This window comes from Bos indicus x Bos taurus, chromosome 16 (assembly GCF_003369695.1).
Source record: "Bos indicus x Bos taurus breed Angus x Brahman F1 hybrid chromosome 16, Bos_hybrid_MaternalHap_v2.0, whole genome shotgun sequence".
NCBI lineage: Eukaryota > Metazoa > Chordata > Mammalia > Artiodactyla > Bovidae > Bos > Bos indicus x Bos taurus.
The window spans coordinates 76,663,346-76,686,634 of NC_040091.1; the positions used below are offsets into that span (position 1 = coordinate 76,663,346).

Sequence of the window (23,289 nt, forward strand, 5' to 3'; positions counted from 1 at the left end):
AAGATTGAGGGCAGGAGAAGGGGGTGACAGAGGATGAGAGGGTTGGATGGCATCAGTGACTCGATGACATGAATTTGAGCAAACTCCGGGAGACAGTGGAGGACAGGGGAGCCTGACATGCAATCCACAGGGTTGCAAAGAGTCGGACATGCCTTACTGACTGAACAACATCAACAACTTAAGAAGTTAGCTATGACTCCCTGGGCAACCGGGCTGCATGGCACACTTAGTCCCTTGAGGTGGGAGTGGGGGCTCCTATTACAAAGTGCCGTAGACCAGGTGGCTTATGGGTAACAGAAACTTACTTTCCACGGTCCTGGAGACTGGAAGTCTCAGATGAAGGGCGCAGCATGCCCAGGTTCAGTGAGGGTCGTCTTCCAGGCTGCAGACAGACGGCTTCTTGTAGCCTTGCGTGCAGAAAGTGGGCGGCAGCCTCCAGGCCGCTTTCATTGCACTGGTTGTGGCTGTGCTGCATCTGTGTTGCTGTGTTGTGGGGCAAGTGCTTCTCACTGTGGTGGCTTCTCTGGTTGAGAAGCACAGGCTTTTGGGTTCACAGGGTCAGGAGTTGCAGCAAGCAGGCTTAGATGCTCTGCTGCATGTGGAATCTTCCCAGACCAGGGATCAAACCTTGTTCCCTGCGCTGGCTGGAGGATTCTCATCCACTGAACCACCAAGGAAGTCCTGGTCTCTTTTAATAATGCCACTAATCCCTTTCACAAGAGTGCCACCCTCATGACTTGATTATCTCCCAAGGTTCTACCTCCAAACGCCGTGACAATGGGAATTAGATTTCTGCATATGGATTTGGGGGTAGGGAATACAGACATTCAGGTCATCACACCCCCGAACCTACTGTTTCTCCTTTAAGGTCTTCTTGTTGCTGTTGCTCTGTTGTTTGATTTGTTTTGTTTTGTTTTTAGCCTAAGCATGTGTGCTAGCAACTCATCTGTCATTTTTTTTCTTCTTGAAAGAGAAGAATATTTCCCTAGTTGAGATTAGGCAGAGAGGATAGTTATAGAGCCCATTCCTCTTTATGTATGTGTACGTGTGTGTGTGTCTGTCTTATCATCTCTCTTTCTATCTATGAAGGTCTCATTCTTTGAGCTAATGATAACATCTTACTGGTTTCCTCATTAATTAATGAGTTAAATAAAATCCTTAACATATAATAATTTTATACCAATATTAGAGTCATGATTCTATCTCCCTTAAAAATGACCTTTCAACAACCACAACTAAGAACACATTTTCTAAGCTGATAAAGAGGGGACGAAATCAGAAAAACAAAAAACCCACACCCGCTAAAAATGGCCAAATCCATGCTTTTGCTCATGTGTCAAAAACATGTTAACTCTGCATTCTTGGCTTAGTCCAAATTAGAAGAGAAGGTCACACCTATTACCAGGAACGCTATGGCAACTTTTTGTTGGTTTGCTTTTAAATTCAGTATTCATGTGTGAATTACGTCACATGAGAATCTGTAGATGTGTAGTAAATGTAAGATGTACATTTCAAATCTCTTAATATAAACAGGAAGCCATAAACAACCAGGTGGCATGGAAACACTATTTATTGAGCAATCAGATGCACATTTAGGCGGTGATTCTGTAGTTCACATGGATTTCCGGTTTCACGTCACAGACGATGCTTAAAAGCTCATTGATCACACCTTCCATGGACATGCTGTAGCTTGCATTCAGTTCTTTTATCTTCCCTAGGGTTTGAACTTCTATTTCTTCTAAGACATTACTCTGAGAGCCCATTATCTACCAAAATAAAACAGAATTCACTACACTGTACATCATATTAAAATTTACTTGTTTTGTAAGTTATATTCAGTTTGGATTATCATTTGCATTATGCATTATTTTTACAGAATTTTTTCAGAGAATGGATAAGGTCACCAATGCTGTGAGTGGGATCGATAGACTTTTCTAAAAAATATATAATCTGCACAAAAGGTCAAAGCTGAATCACTATCCTGTACAACTGAAGCTGTATTGTAAATCAACTATTAAAAAAAAAAGGAAGCTGGTCACAGCAGGTGACTTCTAAGTTGACCTTCACACAGTACAAATTGAGGGCAAGTTCACAATCATTATATTAATACCATGCTCAGAAGTTTTTTTTTCATGTATTTATGATAGTTTCCACAGAGTTCCTGTGTCTTACTTTCTGAATTATAAGTCTGGCAAATAAAGTTGAAAGACATCATTAAACCCATTATTGCTGGTCTTAAAAGAGCAAATAATTGGTTTGTGAATTTTTAAAATAAATTATCTAGACTCTTTAAATCTGTTTTTTTAGGAATATACAGCCACAATATGCCCCATAAGATGCCTTCACAAGCCCAGATATATCATTTATTGTGTGTGTTCAGACACTCAGTCATGTCCAACTCTCTGCAACGCTATGGACCATAGCCTACGAGATTCTTCAATTCATGGGATTCTCCTGACAAGGATACTGGAGTTGGTTGTCATTTCCTCCTCCAGAAGATCTTCCCAACGCAGAGACTGAACCCATGTCTCCTGCATTGATGTAGGATTTTTTTTTAACAGTGAGCCACCTGGGAAGCCCATGGGTAGAGTGGGTATATTCAATGCATTTTTGACTTCAGTAGTTTCAACCTGGCGTGGGTTGACCAGAAATTAACCCCAGTGTAAGATGAAGCCCTGGACTTGTTGGCTGAGTCCCATTGCGGTTTTAGACTCAGTGCCACTTATCTTGCTGATTGTCTTTTCACTAACAGTGATCACCAGTATTTCCTATCGTCTCCTCTCTCTCTCAGCTTCTCTGTCAAGTAATGGTATGATTGAAATACAATTTCCATGAATAGTATGAAAAAGCAAAAAGATAATTTTACCAGCGGAGTTAGATTTGTAGGATTTGTACGATTATCCTTTGCTAAAGCCAACAGTCAGCTCCTAATTGGTCTCCTCTGTAAACTCAGCCTTTCTTGAGCAGGGAGTTGTGAAGGCAATACAGCTGGTTTTTGTGTGTTTGTTTTCCTCTTCCCTGAGTGTTTGGGGAAAGCATGCATTTAATTTAGCAGGAGACTCCACTAATGATTGCCTTCTACCTCAAGGTTGTTAGACTGTTCTAAATTCTAGGATCCGAATGATCTTTCTGGTTCCCAGACTTGAAATCAAATGTCACTGAGGCATCAGGTTCAAGTTCTTTTCTGTTTACAGTTCAGGCAACTGGGTCTTTCTAGTTCAAACAAAATCATTTTGAAGTGATATAGCTTCTAAGACATCAAATAGCTTTTATAAAATAACCTTTTGATAAGTGAGCACACAAGAAGCACAGACATGTGGATGAAATTTTCCTTTTGCTACAAAGATGTTGAAAAATAATAGAAAACTACTTACCAAAGTAGTTCCACCAAAATTAAAAATTTCCTTTACATCCAATATTGGATTTTATACCAAACTCAAAAAAAAATTACTGTTACTAAATTCAATGTCTTAAGTAGTGAAAAATTTAAAAGACACACAGTTATGAAACTACAATATTACCTACTTTTCTTTGGAGAAGTATTAAAATAGTTATTATTAGGCTGGATTACTGCAGCTGTCCCATTAGACTTTGGAAATTTTCATCTCAGCCTTAGAATCTTTATTTTTTAAATGAGGGTAACATCACCCATTTGATGGGTTTGTTGTAAAAAGTCAACCAGATTATGAGTGCAAAGTGTAATAGCCTCAAAGTGAGCCATAAATGTCATTTTAAATTTTCTAGAATTGTATTTAAAAAATTGGAAAAATTAGCTTGAACAATATATGTACTTAGCCCAATATAGCTATGCTATTATTTTAATATAAAATGTAAAATTATTGCATTATTGTTTGTCATGACACACCCAGGCAATGTATTAAAAAGCAAAGCCATCACTTTGCTGAAAAAGGTCCATCTAGTCAAAGCTATGGTTTTTCCGGTAGTCATGCATGGATGTGAGAGTTGGACCATCAAGAAGGCTGAGTGCCAAAGAATTTGCGCTTTCGAACTGTGGGGCTGGAGAAGACTCTTGAGAGTTTGTTGGACAGCAAGGAGATCCAACCAGTTAATCCTAGAGGAAATCAGTCCTGAATATTCATTAGAAAGACTGGTGCTGAAGCTGCAGCTCCAATCATTTGGTCACCTGATGTGAAGAGCTGACTCATTGGAAAAGACCCTGATGCTGGGAAAGATTAAAGGCAGGAGGAGAAGGGGACGACAGAGGATGAGAGAGATGGTATCACTGATTCAATGGACACAAATTTCAGCAAACTTTGGGAGATAGTGAAGGACAGGGAAGACTGAGGTGCTGCAGTCCATGAGGTCGCAGAGTCAGACATGACTGAATGATTGAAGAACAAGTTCCTGTAACCTGGCGTGTATTTTGTTTATAGAATATCTTCATTTGGACTAGTTGCACTTCAAGTGCTTGGTAGCTACCTGAGAACGACCATCTTTTTTGACAGTGTAGGTATAGGATGACAGATGACAGCTACCAGCCTTAGGTGTATTCTTAATGTGCTTTGTTAAGACAATATGATAATTTTTTGAAGATGTTTGTTATGAAGGTGTATTTAGCACAGAAGCTTAGCACTGAGCAAGTAATCAGTCAGTTAGTTCAGTCGCTCAGTTGTGTCCGGCTCTTTGCGACCCCATGAACCGCAGCATGCCAGGCCTCCCTGTCCATCACCAACTCCCGGAGTCCACCCAAACCCATGTCTATTGAGTCAGTGATGCCACCCAACCATCTCATCCTCTGTCATCCCCTTCTCCTCCTGCCTTCAATCTTTCCCAGCATCAGGGTCTTTTCAAATGAGTCAGCTCTTCGCATCAGGTGGCCAAAGAATTGGAGTTTCAGCTTCAACATCAGTCCTTCCAATGAACACCCAGGACTGATTTCCTGTAGGATGGACAGTAAACATTAGTAATAATTATGATTTATCACGGTGTTGCTTGCACTTTAAAATTAGTATAATCCATTTTAAGCTTTCAGAAATGTTGGAATACCCTTTTAATAACCCAAAGTCCTGTATTTTATCCTGGCTGAAATACTTATTAGTAAAGTATTATTTACTTTACTACTAATAATAGTAAAGCGACTGTGTGGATCACAATAAACTGTGGAAAATTCTGAGAGAGATGGGAATACCAGACCACCTGACCTGCCTCTTGAGAAATCTGTATGCAGGTCAGGAAGCAACAGTTAGAACTGGACATGGAACAACAGACTGGTTCCAAATAGGAAAAGAAGTACGTCAAGGCTGTATATTGTCACCCTGCTTATTTAACTTATGTGCAGAGTACATCATGAGAAACGCTGGGCTAGAAGAAGCACAAGCTAGAATCAAGATTGCTGGGAGAAATATCAATAACCTCAGATATGCAGATGACACCACCCTTATGGCAGAAAATGAAGAGGAACTCAAAAGCCTCTTGATGAAAGTGAAAGTGGAGAGTGAAAAAGTTGGCTTAAAGCTCAACATTCAGAAAACTAAGATCATGGTATCTGGTCCCATCACTTCATGGGAAATAGATGGGAAAACAGTGGAAACTGTGTCAGACTTTATTTTGGGGGGCTCCAAAATCACTGCAGATGGTGATTGCAGCCATGAAATTAAAAGACGCTTACTCCTTGGAAGGAAAGTTATGACCAACCTAGATAGCATATTCAAAAGCAGAGACATTACTTTGCCAACAAAGGTCCGTCTAGTCAAGGCTATGGTCTTTCCTGTGGTCATGTATGGATGTGAGAGTTGGATTGTGAAGAAGGCTGAGTGCCAAAGAATTGATGCTTTTGAACTGTGGTGTTGGAGAAGACTCTTGAGAGTCCCATGGACTGCAAGGAGATCCAACCAGTCCATTCCGAAGGAGATCAGCCCTGGGATTTCTTTGGAAGGAATGATGCTAAAGCTGAAACTCCAGTACTTTGGCCACCTCATGCGAAGAGTTGACTCATTGGAAAAGACTCTGATGCTGGGAGGGATTGGGGGCAGGAGGAGAAGGGGACAACAGAGGATGAGATGGCTGGATGGCATCACTGACTCGATAGACGTGAGTCTGAGTGAACTCCGGGAGTTGGTGATGCACAGGGAGGCCTGGCGTGCTGCAATTCATGGGGTCGCAAAGAGTCGGACACAACTGAGCAACTGAACTGAACTGAACTGAACTGAATATTATTTCTAAGTTTATTTGATCCACAATAATTTGAGTTTCTGCAGTATTTCCTGGACAATATGATACCTTGATTCACTACGGACCACTTTATTTTATTTTTTTGAAGATTTTTTATAGTTTTAAAAATTTTGTTTTTAATTGGAGGATAATTGCTTTAGAGTATTGTGATGGTTTCTGCCATACATCAACATGAATTTAATGTGGACAATTTTAAATGTCTTTATTGACTTATTACAGTATTGCTTCTGTTTTATGTTGTTGTTTTTTATTTTTTTCTGCGTGAGGCTTGTGGGATCTTAGATCCCCAACCAGAGATTGTACCCGATCCCCCTGCATTGGAAGGTGAAGTCTCAACCACTGGGCCACCAGGGAAGTTCCCATAGACCATTTTAAATGGTCTTCCTTGGGAAGAATTCCATTTGTATCTGAAGACAGTGCTGATTTAAGCCACACAGGAGTTACATGAAAGAATTCGAGCTCTGAAAGGACCAGGGTAAGGGTTAGCTCAGCCACTGATGAGGTGAAGTGCCTCAAACGCTGTCAGGCACATAATAGATGCTCAATATGTAGGTTGAAGAGCAGACAGTGAGTGGATCGCCAGGTGTTACAGAAGACTTATTACCTGTGCTCGATCGCTCTTGCTGGTTGAAGCCTGCTGTTTGAATGACTGGGACACTATATAAAATAGAAGTGGGTAACCATGTGATACGTAGCCGTGCACTGGGTCCAAGGCTGCCATGGAAGGACTTCTCCATGTGAATTTGCAAACCTTCAGTGTTGACACTGATGTGGTAGCTTTACAGCTTAGGACCCACAGTGCTGGTGAAACCCTTCAACATTAAACACAGTTCTTTGTAAGCTGTGCTTCAGTTTAAGGGCAACAGAGGCTCAGTTCCTGCACACAGCTTTGCATTCTCAATTTGTAGCTGCTTCAAGGAAACAAAAACACTTTCAGGACATGAATTCAGGAATATTGAAGATATACAAGTCTTCAGTATGACCAGGCACTTGTTTTTGGGTCTTCTGTTTAGATGCATGGTCAGTCCACCGTTCATTGGCATTAACAGTGCTTCGTATTTCCATGGTAGCAATCTACTATTTTCCTCATTAGAAGATGCTATTTTGTAGAACTTTTCCAAAGTCCTGCAGGATGGCTGAAGTAACAGTATCACTAGAGATTTGTCTTTTGAGTATATCGTATAAATGGAATAGAATATATATTTTGTGTTCATATAAAATCATACAGTATAAATGATGGCTCACTCCCTTGTGGCTCAGAGGGCTTCCCCGGGGGCTCAAATGGTAAAGAATCCACCTGCAAGGTAGAAGACCTGGGTTCAGTCCCTAGATTGGGATGATCCCCTGGAGACAGGGGATCCAACATCCTGGCCTGGAGAGGAGAAGGAGCCTGGCAGGCTACAGTCCCTGGGATCACGAAGAGACAGACACGACTGAGCGACTTGCGTCTTCACTTCTTTCTCTCAGTGTAGCATCTTTCTAGAATCATCCAAGCTGTTGCATGTTTCACTAGTTTGGTCCTTTTCCTTGCTGAGTGGTATGAAATTTTAGCAAGCGATAAAGTCAAACAAGGAATAAGAAAAAAGCAAGGAGTCAGTAAATCTTTGTTGTAAAGACATTCGTTGATATACAGCCCACACTGGGGTACTTGTTTCTCTTGATGAGTCAGGGGAATTGGGAAGTACATTAACAAGAGCTAAAAAGCAACCCCCAAAAGGAGCAGCAAGGTGCAACCCCAGCGGCAGGCGGAGAGCTGGTTTCTTGGGTCTCCTCCCAGACCTCCTACATGCCCTGGGTTAATGATGGTGAGCTTTAGCGGACTAGCTCTCTTTCTGACATACGGGGGTCATGCCAGGAGAGAAGATCCGTGCTTGTGGTTTGCAATATACTTGAGGTAACAGAGGTCTAAACATGCTGACCTTTCTGTGTGAGCTTTTGATCAAATAGCTGTAAAATTGGCTTAGAGCTCTAATTATGAGAGCCATGAGGAGTTTTAATGACTCTCTGATGCAGAGAATAAATATCCCGAGCCAGATTTATACTGTAGGAGATTCTTCTGGAGAAATAATATTTCAAGGGAGTAAACCCAGCTACTTTCTAAAATGATGGTCAGTTTTGTAATTACTTAAAAAAAATAGTAATGCATATGTTAGAAATGTCCCACACAGGATCAGAAAAGCTGATTGGCATCAAGAATGGTTATTTTTTTTGGCGGGGGGCGGGGGGGATCCTAATACGTCATGGGCTTCCCAGGTGGCACAGAGGTAAAGAATCTGCCAGCCAACGCAGGAGGTGCAGATTCAGTCTCTGGGTCAGGAAGATCCCTTGGAGAGGGAAATGGCAACCCACTGCAGTATTCTTGCTGAGAACGTTCCATTGACAGAGGAGCCTGGGGGGCTACAGTTCATGAAGCCACAGAGAGTCAGATGTGACTGAGCGTATACAGACGCATGACAGAACTCAAAAAGAAAAAGATGCCCATGGAAGAGATGCTTAGTTATTCATTCGTGCAGTGAATACTTGTTGGATGCTTCTGGAGGAGCAGACGCTATTCTAATACCAAAGGCAACAGAGAAGAAAACAAAGACCCATCACTTTGGCTCACAGTCCAGAAGGAAAGATAAACAGTAAGCAAAAAAAAATTTTTTTTAATATATAATATATCCAGTAGTGATAAATGCTCTGACTATATATATATTTTTTTTTTACCAGAGACATTATTTTAGACAAGGTGATCAGTAAGAAGAGCTAACACCGACACAGAGATCAAGGAGAGGTGAATGTGTATTAAAGAAGAACCACGGAATGGACATAGCATATGCAAAGGCCCGGTGGCAGCTGCCGACTTAGTTCTCCTGGGGGAAAATGAGGAGACATATGGCTAGAACAGGGCAAGTAGAGACAAAAAAAGTTACAAGTGGCCAAAGTAGATATTGTTGTCTATTGCTAACAAGCCTTCTGGTATTTCCTTATGATTTCCTTTTCAACTAGCTGGCTTCACTCTATAAATCCTTCATGAAAATATAAAGCAATGCTGTTTCCTACCCTAGCATTTGATGAATATTTGCAGTTCAGAGTAAAAAGTAAGTGCATACCATTTTCAGAGCTGATGTTGGGAAGATTCCCAGGGGCCAGTCATGGAGGGGATATATGCATGTGTGTTTTTGGAATCTTATGAGTTCTTTTTCTGAATTTTGATAAGAAGGAGTTGCTTTTGCTAAGTTGCCCACTTTATTCTAGAAAGGACATTTTATTTTAAGAAATAGCCCCTTGGAAAAGTTTTTCCTACTGTGGGATCTAATGTACCTAATCCTACATGAGTTCTGTACCAACTGCCACTAAAATTAAAGCTGTAAACAGAGAGATTTACAAACTGCTTGTAGTTCATCTTGCAATGTCCAGCTTCTACACAGAGCTTTATTTATAATTTTGCTGAGGCAAAAAGAAAACATACAAACTGTAGTTATGGCACATGGAACTTAATCGTTTCTTTTAGTCTGTGCTGCAGTAGGCGCAGAAAAATTCATGTGCTTATATTTTTTACTGTAAACTGCAGATATTTTAAAAATACTAGTGTAGGAAAAAGCACTTCTTAATGTTTAGTAAAAGATTTGTTGAATGAAGTCAGCCAATTGAAAAGGAAATCATAAGGAAAAACCAGAAGACTTTTCAGCCATTTACAACAACGTCTACATGGATCATTTGTAAATCTTGAGTTCACCAGAGGAAATTTGGCCTAACAAGCTCATTGTAAACACTGTGCAACACTTTTTATTGATTCTACCAGTAAACGTTAATAGACAGCAACAAGAAAAAAAAATGTTCTCTGATTTTTTTTCTTACTTAAATGTATTAGTCGATAATCTATAGCAGGAATGATGCTTTAACCAATTCCATTCACTTGTATATTTGAGAAGATGATTTTTAACCTAAACTGTGTTAGATAATAACTACTGATTGACACTTTCTCTGACAAATCCAAAGGCCTCAGAAGTGAAAATGTAAAATCAGTAATTTTGTAACATTTGTTTGAGGGACTTTCCTGGAGATCAAGTGATTAGGATTCCGTCTTCCAAGGCAGGGGGTATGGGTTTGATCCCTGGTTTGGGAGCTAAGACCCTACATGCCTCAGGGCCAAAAGCCCAAAACATCAAACAGAAGCAATATTGTGACACATTCAATAAAGACTTTAAAAATGGTCCATCCATATCAAAAAGTCTTTTTTAAAAAAAGTGATTTTATTTGATATTCAGCCTTGAAGTGAAGTGAAACTTGGTCAGTTGTGTCCAACTCTTTGGGACTCATTCCATGTCCATGGGATTCTCCAGGCCAGAATACTGGAGTGGGTGGCCTTTCCCTTTTCCAGGGGATCTTTCTAACTCAGGTCTCCCGCATTGCAGGCAGATTCTTTATCAGCTGAGCCACCAGGGAAGCCCAAGAACACTGGAGTGGGTAGCCTATCCCTTCTCCAGCAGATCTTGCTGACCCAGGAATCAAACCAGGGTTTCCTGCGTTGCAGGCAAATTCTTTACCAGCTGAGCTACCAGGGAAGCCCCATATTTAGCCTTGGTTGAACTCTATTTGCTGTGTCCCGTGTATTTTTCTCTCCTGGTATCATGCATGGCGGACTTCCCTCGTGGCTCATCAGTGACAAATCCACTGGCCAATACAGGAGACGCAGGTTCGATCCCTGGGTGGGGAAGATCCCCTGGAGGAGGAAATGGCAACCCACTCCAGTATTCTTGCCTGGGAAATCCCATAGACAGAGGAGCCTGGAGGGCTACAGTCCATGGGGTGGCAAAAGAGTCAGACATGGCTTCCAACTAAACAACAACAATGTTGTGCGTGACACTTAGGAGGATCAATATCTTATTAGTAATGAATACATTCATGCCTTAGAGTCTACGCTGCACAAACCCTGGTGCTGACTCTCATACCCACCTTCGCCTGTTTCTGTCGAAACTCCTCATCTCGCTGCATTCTGTACTGATCAGTTTCCGCCATCGCTTCCTCCTTAGCTTGGCGCAGTCGCCTGACTTTTCCTGAAAATTAACAGGGGTACTGAAGGAGTGATATTTCTTTCCAACACATCTGGAATTTTCAACTTGACTTTTAAAACTGTGGATGTGGTCTTACATTTTCTTTAAGCTTTTTTATTTTTTTTTCTTTCTAGGATGACACCCTTTATTAAAAAATGATAGATATTGAAAAATCCCTGATTTTTTTCAATTGGATTCTTTAGAACAGGGACATGACAACGTTCTTTCACAAGTCCATGTTTCAATAAAATACCCGCCCATTTACTCACAGCGGTACCAGCCAGGGAACAGACTTTAGTTGTCACTGACTCGAGCAGACATCATTTGGTCAGATTTTCTGTCCTGATTTGCTGCCAGGAATCCTTCAGTCCATACCAACTGGATTCTATTTAATACTGGCAGATCTCCAAGTGCACAAACATGCTACTCAGACTCTATCAAACCGACTCACAATTTTTTTTCAAAGTATTTTATTGGATTTTTCTCTTCCAGTTTGTTGACTCTAGAAAGTCTGATTAAGCCCCACAACACATCAAAGTAGATATTTTTTGTAGCAGCTTTCTCTGAGGGGGACTTGAAAGTGATTGTAAAAGCAATTGTTTTTAATGGTGAGGAGATTTAGTTAAGTAGCTCTCTTTTCTTTTATTAAGAGCAAAGGTGTAAGCCTTAAGCCAGCAGACAGCAACGAAGATCAAAGTTTCAGACTAGCACGGAGCTGTGGAGATCATTAGGTAAGCCCGTGACTTTGACAGCCAGAGGAAGTTTGGGGGTTACAGAGAAACAGTTGTCTCTGCTAGTCGCTCACCACCCACCGCCTTCAGATACTCATGCTTCGTGAGCTTTAAAACTTTGAAGAAATCCTGAACTGTGTTAAAATTAACTTTTCCCCAAATCTGTTGCCTATTTCAGTTACATACCTTTATCCTTTTGCTCATCCAACAGCATATTTCTTTTTCTCTGGTAATGTCTCTTAAGCTTTTGTTGATGGTTTTTGTCAAGGGTTTGTTTACCGTGTGGTGGGTGCCTGCGAAGTTGCTTCCGTCGTATCTGACTCTTTGTGACCGTGTGGACTGTAAGCCCGCCAGGATCCTCTGTCCATGGATTTTTCCGGGCAAGGATACTGGGATGGGATCCTCCTCCAGGGGATCTTCCGTACACAGGGATGGAACCCATGCCTCTTACACCTCCTGCATTGGCCCGTTCTTTACCACCTGTGCCACCTGGGAAGCCCTCTATGGTGTAGACTTTGAACTAAATAAGTGTATTCTCAGACATAGAAAACAAACTTATGTTTACCAAAGGGGCCAGTGGGGGAGAGGGATAAGTTAGGAGTTTGGGACTAACACATATGCACTACTAAATATAAATATGGGCTTCCCAGGCGGTTCAGTGGTAAAGAATCCACCTGCAATGCAGGAGACATGGGTTTGATCTCTGGGTGGGGAAGATCCCCTGGAGAAGGAAATGGCAACCCACTTCAGTATCCTTGCCTGGAAATCCTATGGACAGCAGGATAATCCTGATGGGCTACAGTCCACAGGGTCGCAGAGTCAGACACAAGTTAGGAACTAAACAACAGCAACATATACAAATATACAAATATATAAATATATTAATATAAACAACAAGAGCTGTATAGCATAAGAAACTATATTCAATATTTTCTAATAACATATCAGGGAAAATCATCTGCAAAAGAATATATATATGTATATAGATCTGTACACAGATATATATGTGTGTGTATATATTTTGATTGTCAAAGTCACTCAGTCATGTCAGATTCTTTTTGACCTCATGGACTATACAGTCCATGGTATTCTCCAGGCCAGAATACTGGAGTGGGTAGCCTTTCCCTTCTCCAGGGGATCTTCCCAACCCAGGGATGGAACCCAGGTCTCCCGCACTGCAGGTGGATTCTTAACCACCTGAGCCACCAGGGAAGCCCATGTGTACACATGTATACATATATGTGTGTGTGTCTATGTATGTGTATATATATGTATACACATATGTATATACTGAAACTAACACAGCACTGTAAGCCAATGATACTTCAAAAGAAGTAAGTTAATAACCATGTTCTCATTAAGTAGCATAAAAGAATTTTTATGTTATTTTATTTTTCAAACATTTTATTAAAAGAAAATCTTAACATAAACTTTTATCTCTCATCTAGGGACGTGCTTTACTTGGCTTTATGTACCTTTGGTGTATTTGAGTGTAAATGGTTTGTAAATTTCTCTTCCCATGATATACAAGCTGCTTTGGTACTCACTGTATACAGATGGAATAAAGAGAGTCTCTGAGTTATAAATTGAAATGTGTCTGACTGTTTCACCTGAGTGGGACTGAGCAGACCTCCTTCAGAACAGATACTTTCTTCTAAATTCTCTGTAAAAGCCAAGGCCTCCTGAACATGACTGCTCTTCTAAGGCTTGAGGCTTACTGGAACATTCACCGCAATGCTTAATTAACACTCCTCCCCATTTTGCATCTACAGACTTTTTCCATTCTCTATAGTTCTAGCCATTTGGTGGCAATTGGACATGGATCATCTATAGAACAAATAGATGATATGTGGGCAAGGTAGGCTCTTCTGGGATCCCCAGCCCACTTTCTTATCACTGCTCATGACTGACATTAGGAGAAAAATGTATTTAAGGTGTGGCAACATTTTCTTAGGGTAGATTGCAGGATACATAGTGATGGGTTGCAGGATCCGGTTTTATCCAATCTAGCACATGAAACGTCATGACTCTCTATGTTAATTGCATCTTAGGTGAAAATACTGGTCTCAGAGTCATGACTCTAGCACATAGAAATGATGCTAGTAAGAAGCTCTCCAAGCGCCCTGCCCCCAGAAGCATCCAGGACTCCACTTAAGAGGCCACACACTAGCTCCATCCCACAGCGACAAGCGAGAGTGCGTCTGATTCCCCCGCGTGGCACCGGTCACCCGCTGGTTCTCATTCAATTAAAGAGGAGAGCCGCGGGGAGATGGCTGCTTGCACGGCAGTTTTCTGGAAGGACTGGGCAGCTGCTGCCGGGAGAGCCGGCATATGTTCCGCCTGATTGCATCCAGGGCAAGAAGTGGGGAGCCTCAGGCCGGCTGTCTCATCGGAGGCGAAGCAAAATGAGCGCCTCAGATCTGCTCCTGTTAACCTCTTGCTGGGGTCTCTGTGCAGGAGGTTTCCCAATTTTAAAATTACACCACCTTCAGAAAGACAAGTAGCCAAAGATATCGCTTAAATGCAGAATCTAAAAAATTGATACTAGTGACTTATTTACAAAACAGGAACATTCACAGACTTAGAGAACTAATTTAGGGTTACCAGGAGCAAAGGGTGGGAGGAAGAGGTTGGGAGAGTGGGATGGACATGTCCACACTGCTATATTTGAAATGATACCCAGCAAGGACCTGCTGTACAGCACAGGGAACTCTGCTCAATGTTATGTGGCAGCCTTCATGGGAGGGGAGTTCGGGGGGGAATGGATACATGTACATGGATGGCTGAGTCTCTTCACTGTTCACTTGGAAACTATTGCATTGTTAATTTGCTATACCCCAATTAAAAAGTAAAAAGTTAAAAAAAAGTGTTCTGTAATAATCTAAATGGGAAAATAATTTGAACAAGAATGGACGCTTGTATAGATATAACTGAATCGCTTTGCTTTATACCTGAAGCTAGCACAGCATTGTTAATCAACTATACTCCAATATAAAAACAAACAAACAAACAAAACCAAAACCAACAAGGTGGCCAACACACGTTCCCTGGAGTGGAAATAAGAGACGTTTAGCCCACCAGGACTACTGTCTGTCCGCTGTGTCGCCCACTCTTCTGGGTCTTGTTGATACAGCAGCGAAAGCCACAAGCAGATCTGTGTAATGTGATGGGGGAGGCAGAAACAGAAAAGAGACAGTGAGGATATAATCCGGCAAAGACGACGAGTACCATGCAGGAGAGCAAAGGCACCTAAGGGTCAGCGAGAGGGGTGGGTGCTAACAGACAAGGCAAGCCTCTCAGAGGATGAGATACATGAGCAGGGACCTCGAGAAATATTATTGGCCATGCAAATACCTGAACGGGAAGAGCATTCCAGGCAGAGGGAATAGTAGACACGAAGACCCTGAGCGGGAACGCTACTTGACCTGTTGAAGGAACAGTACAGGCCTCCTCTTGGCGGGCCTCAGGTCAGAGAGAGCAGAACGGGTGAGTGTTAGATGACGTCAGAGAGGCAGCAGAAGCCAGGGCACAGAGAGCTCACGAGGAGGGTAAAGATTTGGGTCCTTGAGATGCTAAAGCCGCAAAGGGTTTTTAGCCAAGATGTGGCGTTCTACTACTTCTGGTTTACACGAATTTCTTTAGCTGGTGTGACGAAAACAGATTGTAGGGGCAAGGGAGAAGCAGGAAGATGGGTCTGAAACTTACTGCAATGGTTCAGACAAATGTCTACAATGAGCGGAAATAGCAAAGCAGCCGTGGAATTAATTAGCAAGGAGTTACATATCCTTTGAAGAGAGTTGAGGAATAAACGGGAGGGACACGTGAGCCCATGCTGGCTCCAACATTTTATTCTGGGGCAAAGTCAAGCGGGCAGTTTAACTGTGACACCCAGTAAACATCTAGCGGAGATCGGGAGAAGGCTGATGTTTATATAAATCTTGAGATCAGGGAAACAGGCCAGGCTGGAGACGTAAAATTTGAGAATTATCAGCACAGAGCCAAGATTTAAAGTCACAGAATTAGATGTAATCTCTTAGGAAGCGTCTGTGGATACGGAAGAGGACACGTCCCAGGTGGGGCCCCCACTCTAGAGACTGGCAAAATGACAGAAATTCAAGCCTGAGAGCAGGGTTGCGGAGGCCAGTAAAGGGAGGGTTTCAGAGATGAAAGAAGAATTCAGTTGTGACTGAGATTGTTCATTAGTTGGGTTTAGCAACTTTGCTGGTTTTGACAAGAGGGAACTCTGACGGAGCTGGAGGGACAAAGTTTTGATTAGAGTTTCCAGAGCAAAGGGAATTTTTAAAATGTAGATTCAAGGCATACAGAAGTTCGAGGCATACAAAAACAGACAAAGAAGATAAGGACACAGGACTGTCAAGTGAAGCTGACAACCAGCAGATGTTGGATTGTGTTTACACATCTCAAAAGTCTGTTTACACTTGGTACCTGCGAATGTGACCTCTCTTGGAAAGAAGGGTTTTGTGGATGTAATCACGTTGAGATGAGGTCATGCTGGATTAAGATGCGCCCTCTATCTACGACTGGCATCCTTACAAGGAGAGGAGAGGCTTCCCTGTGGCCCAGTGGTCAGCACTGTGCCTTCCAAGGCAGGGCTGCAGGTTTCATCTCTAGTTGGGGCGCTCAGATCTCACAGGCCTCATGCCGCACGCCCCCCCCCAGAAAAAACAACAGAAATCATATTGTAACAAACTCAGTAAAGACTTAAAAGGGGCTCACATCAAAAACAAAACCTAGAAAACAAGAAAGGAGAGGGAGTTTGGACACAGAGGCCTAGGGACACAGAGCAGACACACAGCGACGGCCGCCTGATTGCAGAGGCACCTTAGAAGGACACGGCTCCCGGCCACGGGAAGGCAAGGGCTGCTGACCATCAGCAGAAGCTGGGAGACAAGCGGGGCAAAGGTCCTCCCCGAGACCCTTGAGAAAGGACTGCCCCCACCCCCAGCAGCTTGTGTCTGGACTCTGGCCGCCAGACCTGGAGGTTAACACATTTCTGTTGCTGTCAGCCACCCTGTGTGGGGTGACTGGATACAGGAGTCCTGGGAAGCTAAGGCTCAGAGAAACAACATTTGCTGAGCAGTGGAAGCAAAGTCAGGTAGTTGAGTGTGGTAGAAAGAGTAAGTATCCAAATTAAAAAAAAAAAAAAAAGGCATAAACAGAGCAGGGGTCACCTTGATTTGGTATAAACAGAAAGGGCACTTCGGGAGTGTTTGGAGATTTCTATCTGTTACTAATAACATTTTTATTGTTTTACCGTGTGTGTGTGTGACCCCAGGGACTGAAGCCCACCAGGTTCCTCTGTCCATGGGCTTTCCCAGGCAAGAATACTGGGGTGGGTTGCCGTTTCCTTCTCTAAGGGATCAAACCTGCTTTGGCAGGCAGATTCTTTACCACCGTGCCACCTGGGAAGCTCTACCACATAGAAGGAGAGAAAAAAAATCTCTCCTGGCTTTGAGAGGGTTGTTAATATTATGATATAACCATGCTGGTTCAAAGAACGCCGATTCTGCTCACCTACCGCAAACAGTAGTAAGCAACCCAGAAAGCAAAGCAGCGTTTCTCTACCGGGGCCTGTGACTGCCGGAGTGCTGCTTCTCTGCTGGTCGTCACGTCTCCTTTCATTCCTCTGCCTGCTTGTAATTCCTTTACTTTTCCTTTAACTTGTTCTTTCCTTGTTAAAATATATATATATATATATATATATATAATATGTAGTTTTATGTAGATCCTAGATGGAATATAACCAAATGTTTTTAATAGATGAAAATGTTGTATGGTTATTATTTTAACACGACCCACTCGAAGATATCAAAGTCCAATATACTTACAAATACCCCATTAGTCTGTGGACTATAAAGTAAAAGGAAGCATTTACAAGCTTACAAAACATGCAAAACAGGGCCATGAATTTCTACTGCAACATTTTTTGTTTTATTAGTTAAGTAGAATTCATGTCTCCCTAAATCAGAACACTCACTTGCATCATGAAAAAAATGATTAAGTCAAGATGCTTGTTGAAATAAATTTGGAATATCTGTATACTGAGAAAACAAATAAGCAATTACAGAAAAACTCATGGCAAGCCATCTGAACAAGTCTGTATTATTGTACTCGCTGATGTGTTATCTAAGGAAGAAGTAGAAATATTTAAATTATTTATTTTGCAAAAGTATCATTCCCCTGGAGGAGGGCATCACAACCCACTCCAGTATTCTTGTCTGGAGAATCCCATGGACAGAGGAGCCTGGTGGGCTACAGTCCGTGGGATCTTTAAGAGTCAGACACGACTGAGCAGTCACATACTCGTAAAGTGTAGTTCAGTGGGACTTCATGGAACATGGACCTGCCCAACACCACCCCGCCTGCCCAAGGCTCAGCCCACACTGTCTGGTTACCATCCTTACAGATGTCTCCATCTCTGAGTCTGCAATGCGTGTAAGTGAGATAAATGCTGCTAAGTCACTTCAGTCGTGTCCGACTCTGTGTGACCCCATAGACGGCAGCCCACCAGGCTCCCTCCTCCCTGGGATTCTCCAGGCAAGAACACTGGAGTGGGTTGCCATTTCCTTCTCCAATGCATGAAAGTGAAAAGTGAAAGTGAAGTCGCTCAGTCGTGTCCGACTCTTAGCGACCCCATGGACTGCAGCCCACCAGGCTCCTCCGTCCATGGGATTTTCCAGGCAAGAGTACTGGAGTGGGATGCCACTGCCTTCTCCAGTGAGATAAATAGTGCTCTTATAAAACGTCAAGCTTAAAGTAAAAAAATCATATTTCCAAAGACACAAGTCCTTATTCCTCCTGTTGATAATAGTACCTTGAATTTTTTATTCTAATTCTGATCAAAGATGCAATTGAACTGAATAAATAAATGAATGAAATAAAAGAACAGTGAAATACAAGACAAGCTATCCAGGGTACCTTGGCCTGTTTGTGAAGGGAATACAATGCTCAGTTATAGCTGAGCAAGAAAACCGGCCTTATCCAGTGAAAACCGTCCTCAGGGCCCATGCTCTTTGAGGAAGAAGACAGATACCCTTTATAAAGTGGGGGGCGGGGACTCCCCTGGTGGCCCAGGAGCTAAGGCTCTGTGCTGTCAATGCAGGGCCCAGCTTTGATCCCTGGTCAGGACGCTAGAGCCGACTTGCTGCCACGAACATGGGAGGTCCCACATGCCACGGCCAACCCCTGCTGCAGCCAGACAGACAAACAAATATTCGCTTAAAAAGCTGAGTGCACAAACAGGGCCTCTGTATCAGCCCAGAGGGGTGGGGTGGGGAGGGAGATGGGAGGGAGGTTCAAAAGGGAGGGGATATTATGTACACCTGTGGCTGATTCATGTTGCGGTTTGACAGAAAACAAAATTCTGTAAAGCGTTTATCCTTCAATCAAAAAATAAGTAAATTAAAAAAAAATTGTGTGTGTGCAGAGAGCAGAGGTTATTGGTTGAAAAAACATCCACAAACATTTTCCAAAATGGTTTTTAAGGTCAGAGTATTTACTATTACTGACTGATATTTGCTTGACTACTTCTGAACAAAGAGTAAGAAAAAAAAAGTACACAAATACTTTAAGTGACTGGTAAACAAAATTAACATTTTGCATAAGAAGAATACGGTATGGATTTTCCAGTACTGACTTCTGAGGGATGATTGCCCAAAGGCAGCATGTTTACTAGAGGAAAGGAAAAGAGGTTTGGCTTTTATCTTTATTATGAAATCTGAGGTTAGATCCTTTAGAGTGGTTCTCACCTCCAAACAACTTGCATGATCATTAGGCTTCTCTAATGACATTGAAAAATGAGAAATAATTGGTAAAAAACATTTGGATCCTATGATGATATTCTTTATTTTATTTTTTGATTTGTCATTTTTTTTTAATTGAAGGATAGGTGATTTACAATGTTGTATTGATTTCTGCTGAACAGGAAAGTGATTCAGTTATACACACATATACATTCTTTTTAAAAATATTCTTTTCCATTATGTTTATTATAGGGTACTGAATATAGCTTTCTGTGCTACACAGTAGGGCCTTATTGTTTATTGATAATATTGTTTGTGTATTTGATTATTGTTTTGTTTCTTCTACAAGGGAAAGCAAAGGTAACATAATTATTAAGTCTTAAATAAGCTGGTCTTCTGTTCTGGAAAGTTTAAATGTGGTAAAGAAACTTGAATAAAAGATAAGCAGATTTTCTACACTGTTTCAGCCAGCAAGTCCTGGGCAACTTTGTTTTCCAAACAGTTGCTCCGCATTTATACCATTTTGCTATCCTTGGTCATGTTTTTAAAAATTTTATTTTTAGTTAAACTTTTTTTTTTTAAAGAATTTTATTTTTGGTTCCCTGACCAAGGCTGGAACCCACGCCCCCTGCACTGGAAGTGTGGCACCCTAACCACACACCAGCAGGCCAGTCCCGGCTGGGTCTCCTGCAGAAACAGGAGTGGAGAGGTGGGTCAGGCTGACCTCACTGGCTCTCAGCCTCCTTTCCTCTTCCAGCTCCTCCACGGGGCTTTTTCTCTCTTTGTTGTTGGTGCCCACATGGCTGAGTGCTCAGGAAATCAATTTATCTTAAGAAAGGAAAATTATTTTACCTGTGGTCGAAAACCCCCAGGGACTGAGAGGTGCCTGACCTTGCCTCCCTCTCTCCCTCTCCCTCCCACTCCCTCCCTCTCCCTCTCTCTGTCTCTCTCTGTCTGTCTCTCCCTCTGTCTGTCTCTCTGTCTCCCTCCCTCCCACTCCCTCCCTCTCCCTCTCTCTGTCTCTCTCTCTCATGGCAGTGTCCTGCCTTGCATTGAGCATATTGAAGCCAGACCCACCCTCTTCCTATCACTTCATGTATAAGCAATGGTTTTAAGACTCTATCGTAATCTGCAGGACTTAGACTCTAATTGCCGCAAGGACAGGGCGTGTAATTAGGAGGAAGGTAGTGACCCTCTCTGTGACAGATTAAGTGGCGATGTGATTGGAAATGCAGGAGTGCGAAAAAGAGATCAGGGAACCCGAGTGGGTCAGAGATCTTCAATGTTAGTTCATTCATTATAGAAATCAAGTACATTTTGTACCGTGAAGACTGTGCCTGGGGACTCAGACCCCATCCAGGTCTGTCTCTACAATTTATCCTCTGTGACCTTGAGCAACCAGCATGATTTCTCTCGGGGTCATGTTCTCCTTTTTGCAAAATAAGTTGGTGTGAGGAGTAAACAAGATATGCTTCAATCATGGTACCTGGATGAATTTTTCTATTTTTCAAAAAATATTATGGCAAATTATGGACTCTCAGTTTCCACATACATGAAATGGAAATAATAGTAATACCTAATTCATATGGTTGTTGTGAATAGCGAAGAGAAGAGGAAGGAGATACAGGTTTAATGAGGATATCCTACATGTAATTAAGCAGATGCATGACTAAATAGCAAGAACGTTAGCAAATGAGAATTAAGTGGAAATATTTTTAAAGATGTCTCAGTGGTAAAGACTCCCCCTGACAATGCAGGAGAAGCAAAAGACCCAGAGACCCAGTGCGGGTTTGACCCCTGGGTCAGGAACATCCCCCTGGAGAAAGGAATGGCAACCCACTGCAGTGTTCATGCCTGGAGAATCCCATGGACAGAGGAGTCTGGTGGGTTACGGTCCATGGGGTCACAAAGAGTCAGATATGACTGAAGCGACTAACCAACAAACAAAAATTTTTGAACATTGGAAATGAAAAGCCATCCAGAGAGGGAGGAGAATGAGCCATGAGCTGTTATGATCACAATTTTACAGGAACAGAAACCAAAGCTTACAGAGGATAAGTCACTTGCGGAAATTCACCCCCTATTAAGTAGATTCAGTCTGGAAGTCGTCCTTTTTTTTTTTTTTCTTCTTGGTCATGCCCCAGAACTCGTGAGATCTTAGTTCCCCAACCAAGGGCTGAGCCCCGGGACGGCCAGGGAGTTCCTGGTTGTCCGTCTCGGAACCATGGCACAGTATTGAGACTCTGAGCTGTAGCGCCGTGGAGGAAGCTCAGAGGCAAAGCTTAAGCCTCCGTGACTTCAGTGCCCTTAACCATCCCCCTTAGGTCGTGACCGGTCCTAAAGATCTGAGCCGAGAAGCCCATCCCCACTACAGTGATGGGACACAGACACGTGGGTAGTTTCTGGGAAGCGGCCAGCCTCTCCCAGGGAGCATGGTGGGACCAGGATTTCATCGGCATCTCCCCCGCCCCGAGATCTGTGCGCGCCCACCCTGCTGCACTCCCCTCATCCCATTTTGTGACAGAGAAGGCACGTGCTCAGTCGCGTCTCTCTGCGACCCCATGGACTGGAGCCCACCAGGCTCCTCTGTCCATGGGATTCTCCAGCCGAGAATACTGGAGTGGGTTGCTGTATCTTACTCCCAGGGATCTTCCCGACCCAGGGATGGACCCTGTGTCTCTTGCCCCGGACATATCAGACGGAATGGAAGAGACTTACTCTTCTTGGCTTCCTCGAGCTTGTCCTTGGCTCTCTTCTCTGCCTGAAGGAGCTGGTGGATCCCCTGTGACTGGCTGGTCATGGCAGCGGCTGCAGGTCAGGCAGCTTCTGCGACTCTGGGAAGGGCTGGCTCTGTTTGTCCTTAGAGAAATCAGCTCAGAGCTCACACTGTTGTGTCAACAAGCACAGCTGTTGCTTCCAAAGTGACCTGAGGTGTGGGCTACTGGACTCCAAGGAGAGGCCAAGGGTGGAATCCAGAAAAGCAAGTTAAGGAGGCTGAGAATGTAGTTGCGTCAACTTTAGCTCTTTTCTGTGAATTAAGAACACTTTCAAGGGGGTGCTGTGTTTGCTTACAAAGAATGAATAAAATATCTGTAGGGAGATCAGCATCCCTCACCTTCCAAGGAATATTGACTTATTTATGACATTTTTCTTCCAACTTAACTTAAAACAAGATTTTTCTTTGTTCTTTGTCCCTGTGGTTCCAGTTTTAGGTCTCTTCCTTTACTTGTTTCTAATGATTTGATTATCTGCTTGGGACAAATTCATCCTCCTTTCCCCCAATCCCCAGCAACCACAAATCTGTTCTCTATCACTGTTTCTATTTCATAGATAAGTTCATTGTGTCATATTTTAGATTCCATGTGTAAGTGATGACATATGGTATTTGTCTTTCTCTTTCGGACCTACTTAGTGTGATAATCTCTAGGTCTATTCATGTTGCTACAAATGGCATTATTTCATTCTTTGTTATGCTGAGTAATATTCCATTGTATATATGTACCGCATCTTTTTCATTCATTCCTCTGTTGGTGGATTTAGGTTACTTCTAGGTCTTGGACATCG

General features: G+C 42.6%; 1 protein-coding gene across 1 annotated transcript; it reads right to left on the reverse strand.

Annotated features, from left to right (window-relative positions):
• Window positions 1-1,552: 1,552 nt before the first annotated feature.
• ATP6V1G3 (ATPase H+ transporting V1 subunit G3) lies at window positions 1,553-22,604 on the reverse strand. Its single transcript, XM_027565792.1, has 3 exons — window positions 22,444-22,604; window positions 11,134-11,234; window positions 1,553-1,766 (listed from the first exon to the last, which is right to left on the reverse strand). Exons 1-3 carry the CDS (start codon window positions 22,523-22,525, stop codon window positions 1,593-1,595), a joined length of 357 nt encoding a protein of 118 aa, XP_027421593.1. The 5' UTR covers window positions 22,526-22,604; the 3' UTR covers window positions 1,553-1,592.
• Window positions 22,605-23,289: the final 685 nt, after the last annotated feature.

Excerpts from the sequence above, each read along its gene's own strand:
- ATP6V1G3 (XM_027565792.1), bottom strand. The coding sequence starts at position 22,525 with ATGACCAGCCAGTCACAGGGGATCCACCAGCTCCTTCAGGCAGAGAAG. Across the intron at positions 11,235-22,443 it reads GCTCGAGGAAGCCAAGAAGA|GAAAAGTCAGGCGACTGCGC; the intron begins GTAAGTCTCTTC and ends GTTAATTTTCAG. Across the intron at positions 1,767-11,133 it reads TTCGACAGAAACAGGCGAAG|ATAATGGGCTCTCAGAGTAA; the intron begins GTGGGTATGAGA and ends TTATTTTGGTAG.